The sequence below is a fragment of the Hyalella azteca genome, unplaced genomic scaffold (assembly GCF_000764305.2).
Source record: "Hyalella azteca isolate HAZT.00-mixed unplaced genomic scaffold, Hazt_2.0.2 contig7524, whole genome shotgun sequence".
Classification (NCBI taxonomy): Eukaryota; Metazoa; Arthropoda; class Malacostraca; order Amphipoda; family Hyalellidae; genus Hyalella; species Hyalella azteca.
Window position 1 is genome coordinate 4,968 of NW_025937647.1, and position 13,443 is coordinate 18,410.

Below are 13,443 nucleotides of genomic sequence, written 5' to 3' on the forward strand. Positions count from 1 at the left end.
CTAGATGTGTATAAGAGACAAATGAAGAAGTTAACCGTGTTGAATATGTACTATTTGCAGGATAATACAAATTATTCATTTATATCTGAGAGAATGAATTATTGAATTTTATGATTTATTGAATTTATTTATGATTTTTGAATTTTGGTACGGATTTTTGCGCCAGGTACAACAAATTACTCCTAAGTAATTTGTTGTACAGTTTTTTATTCCTGCATCCCCGACTTCTAAAGTTCTACAATAGGAAAGCTTTAATCGTTCAAGTAGATTTTCGTTGCCCTTGTAATTTGGGTTTTGTAAGTGTAATATTTATATGTCAGTTGAATTATTCTGGAATTCAACAACTAATTAAAATATTTTCTTTCCAACATTGTCTTTCATTTCCCTATTTGATACGACACGTTTAGGTTCATGACTGGTTTAGGTTTATTATGATGTCGTATATACAGAGGTGGGCAGTAGCGCGCTAGTAGCGGCCGCTACATTCTCAATAGCGTTAGCGGCGCTACATTCAAGGCAATGTAGCGGTAGCGGTAGCGCCCGCTACATATGTAGGTAGCGAAACGATGTTTTGCCGCTACAGCGCTACCACTACATTTATAGATAAAGCCATTAGATTTTACTTAATGATATTGAATATTATTTAAAAACCAGCATGATACATACATAATATAAATTACAGAATAAAACTGTACGAAGGATTTCGGTGTAATGCTGTCAACCACAGCCTGTTACTAGTGTCAACATGTTAGTTGTTACCAGAGGTGGGCAGTAGCGCGCTACATGTAGCGGCCGCTACAATTTCAGTAGCGGTAGCGGTAGCGACGCTACATTTGAAGCAACGTAGCTGTAGCGGTAGCGGCCGCTACATTTAGAGCATGTGGCGGTTGCGGTAGCGGCCGCTACATTTCAAAGTAGCGCTGCACAGCTCTGCGTATATACATGTTCAACGAATTTCATTCGGATATAAAATATTGAGAATTTCTATTAATTTCTTTTTACTTACAAGAATTTTTTCTCATTAACTGCGGGATCAGAAATACCGCACATAAATACAAATAAACCTACAGAATATGTACAAATAACTTGCAAAAATATTGCATTCGGATCAACGCCATGACAATGACAAACGAACAATAAGTTCCAAATGCCTATACGTCATAATCTAAGTAGAAGCAAATTAATAATCAATGATACTAAAGAATTAATAATAATGAATACGGTTCCATCCAAGATTAAAGGATCGTACGGAACTTCGTCGTACCAGCACTGGACGTGAACAATCATTAAAATAACGTCTAATATCTTTATGTATACTTGATGAATGTGTTGAATGTATCGCATATCTAGACCAAGTAGACTTTATCGGTTATATTCAACCCTTTCTCGAACATATTAAACTCTATTAAAATTTATTTAGTGAGAAAATATTTGATCAAATGTTAAAAATTTTACCATTATAATTCAGTTACTGTAAATTGAGTGAGTAGAAAAAAATTTGACTCGCTATTCAATTTGTTTTTCATATCATATTCATGAATTTTAACTCACCATGAAAATTTAATACAAATGGCCGAGCTTCTTGAATTTGCATTGATAAATCAAAAATACAGCAGAATAGTTCGTCTTCTCTTCTTTTTTAGTCATGGGAGTCGTTATAAGATATTTTTTTCGTGTGACAGATTTTTTTAGGTGCAGTTATTATGAACGAATAATTATGAAGCCACTAGTATGCACTATTTGCCTCCTTCAATGTAATTCGCAAACACAACTATTAAAATTATTATTATTAGCCTCGTTTTTTAATAACATATATAACTGGTTGTTACGATATGATATAAAGCTAAATTTTTATAAAAGCGTTTTTGCCTGGTATAACCTTAACTCTAGCAATTGGAAATAATATATAATATCAATATATAATAATATTATTTTATAATAATAATCGGAAATTATGATATCACGTTAAGATTCTTAATAATATTACTATTTTGTTTCGAAATCAGACTATACACTGCGATGGGCTAAATTTAGTTTGCAATAAACTATGGAATATAATGCGATTAAAATTGAAAATTGAAATTGCGTACAGTATTTTCACTTAAATCCTTAAACTTAGAGAAATACAAAACGTGACCTAATTAAGTTACCTTGCTTACATTAATACGAGTATTAGATATGTTATCACAGTCTATCATGAGTACTTACATGCAAAATGTCAGCGATTTTTTTTATGGCAATTCCTTCCCGAATGCACATCTTGTACATGGTGAAGTAAAACCGAAATAACGATTTTTAATTAAAACAAACTTCGCAAAGTTCATGTTAAGTAAGTTTTTAAATTGTTTTTTACTTAAGAAATTATATATGAATTTCCGATTATCTACCATAAAACGACTGCTACTTAGCTTCCTACTTTCACGTCTGATGCAGACGACATGACTCTATAACTGGTTAATAATATCAGGTTATAATAACTGGTTAATAATATCAGGTAATAATAACTGGTTAATAATATCAGGTTAATAATAACTGGTTAATAATATCAGGTTAATAATAACTGGTTAATAATATCAGGTTAATAATAACTGGTTGATAATATCAGGTTATAATAACTGGTTGATAATATCAGGTTTATATAACTGGTTAATAATATCAGGTTTATATAACTGGTTAATAATATCAGGTTTATATAACTGGTTAATAATATCAGGTTTATATAACTGGTTAATAATATCAGGTTTATATAANCAGAGCACACCATTCTCCACCCACATCACCTGTTCACCACACAGAGCACACCATTCACCACCCACAACACCTGTTCACCACACAGAGCTTTCCATTCACCACTCACAACACCTGTTCACCACACAGAGCATACCATTTACCACTCACCACTCTAAAATTCACCACGTCTGTACGTCCTCATCACGTACAAATACAACCATTCACCACATTTAGTGCACCACACTTATCTTATATGCAGAATTACACTCAGCACTATTTTCATCACACACATAATGGCAACAATTCTTACCACAATATAACCTTACCACGCACCAACCACACCACACGCACCAACCTAGAAGCACCACACGCACCACACGCACCAACCTAGAAGCACCACACGCACCACACTCCAGGAAATAAAGCAACCTGTCAAGTCACCACCCATGAAAACAACTTTCACCAACCCCTTCCCTCTTTCCTCCATCCACCCACACACCTCCTCCCTTCATCCACCTCTTCACCTCAATATCTCCATCTTCATCTTTCCCTCAACATTCCCTTTCTTACTCTACATTTCTCCTCTAATCAACATTCCCTTCCTTCTCCCAGGCTCTTACCCTCACCTATATTTCTTCTTCATACCCTTCATACCTTTCATACCCTTCATACTCTTTACACCCTTCAATCCCACTTCAAAGTTCTTCTCAAATATTTATTGTTTTTTTTCAAGTTATTGGTAAATTTGGTGTCTATCCGTTTGCATTGATCATTTAATTTTGTACAGTTCATATCATTTATTTTCGATTTATCCGTGAAAATTTGAAATTCACAATAAAGTCATTAAGTAAATCGGTTAATTATCTTGATCATTAATCAAAAGATAGATCTTTGATTCACATTTCGGAAAAGCTTGAATCGCTTCAGCGTTCAACTACGTAAACTTCTACCATAATAACTTCACTCACTTTAAACTACATTCACGAAGACAAAAAAAAAACACAATTTCGTCTTATAATTTTGATTCTTTGAACCACGTTTGACTTTTCAAAAATAAATCTCAATAATGGAACATTCTATCTCCCGCCCCTCTATAAATCATTATAACCTCTTCTCATCGTATTAGTGGAAAGCCTGAACGTTTATCTATATCATCCACATAATGTTAATTAATCCAATGTTCCTTCACAAAAAACGGGTGAAAAAATGAATGGTTCAATTCAGACAAATATATGAATGTATAGATATACAAACTATATATAAATATTTATGGCTTGGAGAATCCCTTACGAGACTTAAACGGGCCAACGGGCTGATAGTGGTCACAGTACCGGGTCCACATATATGTATAACCTGCAACGGACTGATAGTGGTTCCAGTACCGGGTCCACATAGTTAATCTGCAACGGGCTGATAGTGGTCCCAGTACCGGGTCCACATATATAATCTTCAACGGGATTANATAGTGATCCCGGTCCCGGGTCCACATATTTAATCTGCAACGGGCCAATGATGGTGATCCCAGTACCGAGTGCGCATAGTTAATAACGCGGTTATGTCTTGCATGTTCCCCGCAACCCGTAAGTTAAATTCTCGCAATTAAAAGTTTAGTTTCGAACGGGGATTGGGCAACGATTTCATTAATACGACATAAATTCAGTCACTTTCATGGAACACATTTTAAATTAATAGTGTTGTCTTAAACTCATTACATAAATTAGCTGCTGGTAATTCCGACAAATAATCACAATGGTCGAAAATTCTCTAAATTGAAAACTAAGTAATTGATGTCACTTATTTGCTTAAATCGCAAGTTAACCAAAAATTTAAAAGCAAGGATTAAACCACAAATGTTCATATCTTTATATAATCTGCAACGGGCTGATAGTGGTCCCAGTACCGGGTCCACATAGTTAATCTGCAACGGACTGATAGTGGTCCCAGTACCGGGTCCACATATATAATATTCAACGGGGTGATATTGGTTCCAGTACCGGGTTTGCATAGTTAATAACGCGCTTTGTCTTGCAAGTTCCCCGCAACACGTAAGTTCAATTCTCACAATCGTTCCAGGCTTTACAATGATTGTATCGCATTCTTTATCAGCAAATTAAAGTTTAGTTTCGAACGGGGATTGGGTTATGATTTCATTAATACGACATAAAATTAGTCACATTCATCAAACGCATTTATAAATTAATAGTGCTGTCTTAAACTCATGAAATCAATTAGCTACTGGTAATTCCGACAAATAATCACCGTGGCCGTAAATTCGCTTAATTGAAAACGTGATAGTAAGATAATCTAAGAGCCCGAAACGATTGTTAAAATAAAGGTTATTGACCGCGGGGAAAATCCAATACAAAATTAGATGCGTGTTTTGCTTTCCCGCCTCCGGTACGTATCCGTTTTCGAAATTACTTACGCATGAAATCAATTAGCAATAAAATAATAATAGATCACTTGTAATTGAACTGAATGAAGAAGCCAATTTTTGCATATACACATACCAAGTTGCTGCTTTTCCAAGTTGCTGCTTTTAAAATGTTAAAGCCGTTTGTTTAAAAAACACATCTTATGTTGTTACTTGAAAGATGTTTCTCTACCATGCAGAAAGTTTGTGATGTTACGTGTCAATACATTTAAACTTACAGAAAATTTACAAGTTTACGTTTTAATATTTAACTTCACTTTTTACCGTGTTTTTCTGTCACGTACGGGAGTCATCGGCGTCACAATGGCTTTATTTGCGTTGCGTTTTTAATTAGGACGTTTGAAGAAAATTTAACGGAAGTTGAACACGATTAAAAGCGAACGATAGAAGCCTGCGAAGATTATTTAATTTACGGCTTTTTATAAGCCTAAATTTATGAGGTACTTCACATAAAAGATAAGACCAGAAGGATATTCAATAATTACTCAAATTACACAATCAAATGATCGTGTTTACACGCTTCCGCAAGTTTTATAAATAGACCCTAATAAACTGCACCCCAACACAGCTAGATAAATACGACTATACGAGAGGAATTAATTTCTAAGATAAACACAGACTAATAACTTATGTCAAGCAAAATAATTAAGCTATATAACCAATTAATCTATTGATAGACGATATGTTATCACTTTACCTTTGTTAGCGGTAGATATTTTCCTTTGTTGCAGAAGATAAGGCAGCACGGATGCTACTATGTCAACAGTTAATTGTCACTCTTCACGGAAACTGGAAAGCTATTCGTACACTTATTATAAAACTTAAATCTCATGAACATACAATTTGTTCATGGTAATCAATGTTGCGCATTATTCAAGTATTGGACAAGAAGTCAGGAGCTGTTGGCAGAAAAGAAAGGTGTTTCTTTTGACCGTTAGTAGGAGTCACTGGAAGTGGGTCGAAAAATTCGAGAGCAGCTCGCACCTTACTACCACCACGTCCAGGACCGCACTGAGCTCCTCATGCGGTCACCTGCTAGTCTAGTAGCGGGTGCCACTCACATGGCTTGGAAATTATTATAATGAAATTTGTACAAATTTCGTTGAATTTTACTCAATTAAATTATTATTAATAGATATAAATCCACATCGAATTTGATTTAGTTATAGTTTTCCTTTTTATGGCTTAGATTACTAAGTTTTACCAACGATCACTCATGCCGTCGCATTGAGTCCTCCAAAAAATGTAACGTTAATCTGGAATTTTTATTTTATTGAAAATAAATTAAAAGGGATAATCGATTTTTATATATTTTTAATATATTGGCAACAACTATTAGCCAACAGGGAATAACGGGAAAATAGTATCACTGGTAAGGGATGAATAAATTAAAAAATTTACACTTGAAATAAAAATTACAGGATATTTGGTGTAATCGTAAGAAAATGTATTGGCAAATCATATTAGACCAGACGTATTCAGAGAAAAAAAGCAAACCTATTGCTATAGTAAATGTAATTTAGAAATGAAAACAGATAGAAAGTAATTCCTCAGTTCATTTTCTACGTAGTCGTTTTTTTGACATCTGAACGAAATCTTGCAATCTAGCGCAGATTTGTCGCGCTTCTTGCAGCGCTGACAACGCAGCGCCGAGGCTGCCTTTCGCTTCAGCTTTCCCCGCTGACTCACCGCTAGACCGTCTGCACGGTCTGCACGGTCTGCACGGTCTGCACGGTCTGCACGGTCTGCACGGTCTGCACACGTCCAGTGTCTGCACGGTCTGCACACGTCCAACGTCTGCACGGTCTGCACACGTCCAGCATCTGCACGGTCTGCACACGTCCAGCGTCTGCAAGGTCTGCACACGTCCAGCGTCTGCAAGGTCTGCACACGTCCAGCGTCTGCACGGTCTGCACACACGTACCTTGTGCACTGTCTGCAATCAAGTGACTGAACCAGTCACTTCCTGCTGATGATGATCCAGTTCGACTGAACCAGTCAAGTCAACGAAATAATACAGGTCGACTGAATTTTCCATACCGACGCTGGANATGTCAATTATACGTTAATTATTCATACCGACGCTGGGCCAACTCAGCGTTACGTTGAGCTGACCCTCAGCTTTCCAGCCCTCGGGACAGTGCTGTACCGAGTGGTCGCCTCTGCAGTGGCAGGAAATGCCATCATACCGCGATCCTTCACTTTTTGGGTAATAAATATTGACACGTTACTGTAACACTAAAGTTCTTGCTCTGTGTTAATATTATATCGATACTTACCCCAGTATTGAATATCATTCCAATGCTTGCCCTCATATCAAATTTCATTCCGATACTTCCCCTCACATTGAAAATCATTCCGATACTTCCCCTCATATTGAAAATCATTCCGATACTTCCCCTCACATTGAAAATCATTCCGATACTGGCCCTCACATCATATATTTATCCCAGATTTGCCTCCATATCAAGCTTGTGATTCCCTCGATTACCCTTACATTGCCTACATCATATACTTTCTCAAAGCATTGCACCACCTGTAGCACTTTATCTTTTTCCCTAAATACCCTTAATGATTAATAGCTTACCGTCATGCAATCCTCCATCAATTCACCAATTATCTACACATTATCCTAACAAATTTTCCTTTACATTCTCAGTACCATCATCATTAAGATGTTTAAAGTCGCTTTGAAAAACTCACGGACTCAACGACCTTTAATAATTGTGCGTCCGCTCTAACATTTCATAATGATCTATCCGGTGTCAATCTCATTATATTCATTATATTCATTGTATTTATTATATTCATTATATTTATTATGTTCATTATATTCATTATATTCATTTATATATTCACTATATTCACTGAATTTAGAATGGGTGTATTTATGTGAACGGAAACCTTCAGCGGCATCAGTCAAGTCATCAGCATTGTCATGACTGTAATTAGATATCTCTCTATAGATATAAATTTATTAATTCTTTCATTAGTATTGTTCGACACATTCGAGGAAAACATTATTATGCTAATACAGTAAATAATTATTATTATTCTCCCATGAGGACAATTGAAGCAGAATTTTTTGTAATTGAAAACTTGTTCTGTCACATAAAATTGGCACTTGCTTACATATTTGCCAAAATAAAATTCATATGTGTGTTTTTTTCAATAAATCCGTTCTTAAATCAATCAACTTCCTTAGAGCAAAAATTAATTAAAATGGATTAANTGTGCGGTATTTCCGGGAAGCGCTTAAACTTCCCCCTGTACCTTATAGCGCAGCTACGGTGAAATCTTGCATGTTTCAATGTTATGAACATTTTATTTTGGGTATGAGTACATCAATACATATGCACTTCGAACGAGTTTGACTTTAAACAGACTTTCTAAGATGAAGAATAGTGATAAAAATGAGAAGAAAGAATTTTTCAACAGTACATAAGTTAATTTTCCAATGATTCTGGTACACAATATATATGTTCCTTCATTAAAATCTATAAAAAGTAGATTGCCGCATTTAAAAAGTTGTTAAAGCAGTTTTTTGAAATTAAAAGAGAATGTATTACCTAGACTGTAACCTATAACATAATTTCGCATTTTCGTGGTCATTCACCAAACGCTCCTATAAATTTAAAACTATTATCAGAAGTCAACCTCATTGATTTTTCTGAAAATATTTATTCAGTATTCATGTGAACTTCAAAAAGGGTACGAAACGAAATCAACCATATTTGATAATTATTTTACTACGGCTAAAATAACTTGCAATAAAATTATCAATTAAAATTACAAGGCTTTAATTCTTTTAAGCGAACAACAAGTTTTCAAGCTAATTTTGAAAAATTCCTTTGATGTCGCAATTATATGATTATATGCAGTTACGTTCTTTATTGCTTCGAAATAGATTACATGAAAATTATATTGTATATCGCTTTAAATTCTGTTATATTGAAAGTACATTAAATTTGTTCCTGCGAAGATTGTTATATATTTACGTCCTTAGACGTAAACTTAAAAATACTTAAACTATTTATGCAAATCATTGCAGAAAAAAAGTGCCTTGTATATCATGGAAATAAATTCTGATGCATATCTCAGCACGATGCTACGCGAATGCCCTCACTTATATCGACATTATATGCAAATGTAAGCCATTTACGCTCAGCTTCCTAACATTATCTTTCATGACAAAGAAATCATAAATTGCATCCTAATTTTCATCTCAATCCCACGGTGACTTGCGCGACTGGTTTCCAGCACCGATAAAATTCTAATTAGAACGTTCCTTTTTGGCTTAATTTTTTTTTAATTAACGTTGATAAATAATTAAATTAATGAATACGAACCCTACTTATCTTTTGGCTTTATTATAGGCTATTGCTATTTTACTCTTTAATATCTACACTTAGTATTCAGGATGGCTTCCTCAGAAATTGTGTACACAATAATTCACGAAATTACCAGACCGAAAAAATTTGTTTTTCAACAAAAAAGAAAATATATAATATTAATATATAATATTATTATAATAATATTATTTTATATTAATAATCGGAAATGTTGATATCACGTTAACATTCTTAATAATATTACTATTTTTTAAAATAAGATTATACACTGCGAGGGGATAAATTTAGTTTGCAATAAACTATGGAATATAATGCGATTAAAATTGAAAATTGAAATTGCGTACAGTATTTTCACTTAAATCCTTAAACTTAGAGAAATACAAAACGTGACCTAATTAAGTTACCTTGCTTACATTAATACGAGTATTAGATATGTTATCACAGTCTATCATGAGTACTTCCATGTAAAATGTCAGCGATTTTTTGGTGACATTTCCTTCCCTATTGTACATCTTGTACATGGTGAAATAAAACCGAAATAACGATTTTTAATTAAATCAGACTTCGCCCTGCCGTATTGAGTTCATGTTAAATAAGTTATTAAATTGTTTTTTTACTTAAGAAATTATAGATGAATTTTCGATTATCTACCATAAAACGAGTGCAGCTTAGCTACCTAATTTCACGTCTAATGCAGACGACATGACTCTATAGCTGGTTAATAATATCAGGTTTATAATATAAGATTAATAATATCAAGTTAATAATATCAGGTTTATAATAACTGGTTGATAATATCAGGTTTATAATAACTGGTTGATAATATCAGGTTTATAATAACTGGTTGATAATATCAGGTTTATAATAACTGGTTGATAATATCAGGTTTATATAACTGGTTAATAATATCAGGTTTATATAACTGGTTAATAATATCAGGTTTATATAACTGGTTAATAATATCAGGTTTATAATAACTGGTTGATAATATCAGGTTATAATAACTGGTTGATAATATCAGGTTTATATAACTGGTTAATAATATCAGGTTTATATAACTGGTTAATAATATCAGGTTTATATAACTGGTTAATAATATCAGGTTATAATAACTGGTTGATAATATCAGGTTATAATAACTGGTTGATAATATCAGGTTATAATAACTGGTTGATAATATCAAGTTAATAATATCAGGTTATACTCGCTAAAAGCATTTTACATGTGTTATTTCTATGGATGCTGCTACAACTTTAGAATAATTGGGATATGGAGAACAGAAGCTCGTGACGGGATTGTACGACTTGGAAAAAAATGTGTTTTCGAAGCTTTGATATTAACGCAAAAACAATTGGTTAAAAGTAGGTTTAAAGTTCAGTGACTTGAAATATCATGAAGATTTTCAGTAAAGCAGTCAATTTTTGGAGGCACCATAGAAGCAAATTTTTTCTATGCTGAATGTTTTTTACGTCCTAGAAAATTTCGAATAATTTCAGGGCAAAATATTTAGTTTAGGGCATCTCCCGAATATTACTTAAGTTATATAATTTACTAGAAAATGCTTTAAATCTTATCAGTAACGAACAAGTGAGTGGAATTATAATTTTAATACGGTGGAGAAAAGGAGAATGTGTTGCGCGCTCTGGTCCGTATGCTGTACGACGGAGTCCATTTGTACGGAGAAACTGGCCTGGAATCACCCCACTTGGAGCCCACTCACCTCACATGGAGCCCACTCACCCCACTTGGAGCCCACTCACCTCACTTGGAGCATACTCACCCCACTTGGAGCATACTCACCCCACTTGGAGCTCACTCACCCCATTTGGAGCCCATTCACCTCACTTGGAGCCCACTCACCCCACTTGGAGCCCACTCACCCCACTTGGAGCCGAGCACCACAGGACAGGCCCCATGGAGCGTGCTCTCGTCCGGTGCTCCAGACGTGGCCAGGTTGTACCAGAAGGCGGCAGACCCCCGGCGTGGGGGCACCGCCACCCCCAGGCGGGGGAACGCTGTCGCCCCCCCCACCCCCACGTCGCTCAGCTAGAGGGTTGTTATAATAACGATTTGATGGTGATTATAATAAAAATTCAGGTTATAATAATATATTGAGAGTTATTATAATAACAAGTTAGGGTGGTTATAGAAAAATTTCATGGTGATTATAGTAAAATTCAGGCTATAATAATATAGTGATAGTTGTTATAATAACAAGTTGGGTTGGTTATAAAAACATTTGATGGTGATTATAGTAAAATTCAGATTATAATAATATATCGAGGGTTATTATAATAGCAAGTTGGGGTGATTATAAGAACAATTTGATAGTGATTATAGTAAAATTCAGATTATAATAATATATTCAGGGTGATTATAATAATGATTTGATGGAGATTATAATAACTATTCAGGTTATAATAATATATTAAGAGTTATTATAATAACAAGTTTAGGGTGGTTATAATAAGGATTTGATGGTGATAATAGTAAAATTCAGGTGAAATAATATTTTGAGGGTGATTATAATAAGAAATTGTGGTGATTATTATAACGATTTGATGGTTATAATAATAATAATACTAGTAATAATAATAATACTAGTAATAATAATAATCTTAATAATAATAATAATGTTGTTAATAATAATAATAATAATATTGTTACCAATAATAATAATAATAATAATAACCTTTTATAAAGGTAATAGTGTTAAAAAATATTTGTAGGAATAATGACAAGGCTGAGTACCTAACAGATAGTTTTGATTGTGATGAGAAGAATCATTACCCTTATGAATGTGGTGGTGCTAAAAAGTCATCATTGTGATTAAGTCAAAAACTACAATTTTGTAGGATAATTTTTTAGCCAAAACTTTGAGTATAAAAAAGTAATATAACTATTAATCTTTGTTGAATACTGTATATGACACAGGTCATTTTTCTGTAACCAGTTATCACTTTTCATCATTCACAACCATTTCATTTCTTATTGCAATTTCATTTTAATAAATTAGCATCTAATTATCCTCCTAACATAGCAATTTATTAAATTTTGTAATAATTGAGAAAATTATACCTAAAAATTCTCAATTTCAATAGAGAATTGACAAATTCATAATTCATTTAATTAAATGAATTATTAATTCTTCTTAATTCTTAATTATTACTCATTAATTCTTAATACTTACTCATTAATTCTTAATTATTAATTCCTAATATTAATATTAATTAAACAAATAATTCACTGAATTTACTCACGTAGAACATGAATGTGGCGAGGCGGTCGCCCATCTCTAGCTCCCGTGGGTCAATATTCTTCAACTGTTGAATGTAATATTAAATAAATATTACAATATAAATAGTGAAAATCATGAATGTTGTGAAGAGGTTCCTACAATTTATTCAATTCAATCTAACGCAATAAAATACTGAAAAAATTTAGTTGGTGTACACATAGGAATTATTATGAACATGTAAACCAAATTAATTATGACATATTTTAAATTCACTTTTGAATATATATAAAATAAAAATTAATTAAATAATCAATCGCTTTTTATACTATTCTTTCCATACATTGTTCATTTGTATTTACTTCTTATTTGCACTTTCAAACTAAATTCAAAAGTCATTTATTAACTGCCTTGTCGAATTGTGGTTTCGAGGACCAAGGAAACATGAAATTTTCAACCATGGACTCAATCTTCGGTTAGATTCTCAGTAATTAGGTTTAACACAACCTAAATTTCGACCCAATATCATAACATTAAAAAATTTTATATAAAAAACTTTTCCACCTTCAACCTCGGCGTCGAGGTCCTTTTCCCTTACTGGAGCTCAACCCGACCCTGTTCTGCCCTTAACACGACCCTGTTCTGCCCTTAACACGACCCTGTTCTGCCCTTAACCCGACCCTGTTCTGCCC

At 33.6% G+C, this 13,443-nt stretch overlaps 1 protein-coding gene across 1 annotated transcript in view; it reads right to left on the reverse strand.

Moving 5' to 3' along the window:
* Window positions 1-6,855: 6,855 nt before the first annotated feature.
* LOC108672937 overlaps window positions 6,856-13,443 on the reverse strand; it is a gene marked incomplete in the record, with an annotated part of 24,855 nt that continues 18,267 nt past the window's right edge. Inside the window, 3 exon segments of the mRNA XM_047881276.1 lie at window positions 6,856-7,074; window positions 11,377-11,562; window positions 12,777-12,839. Of these exon segments, the coding sequence (XP_047737232.1) occupies window positions 6,856-7,074; window positions 11,377-11,562; window positions 12,777-12,839 (468 nt within the window).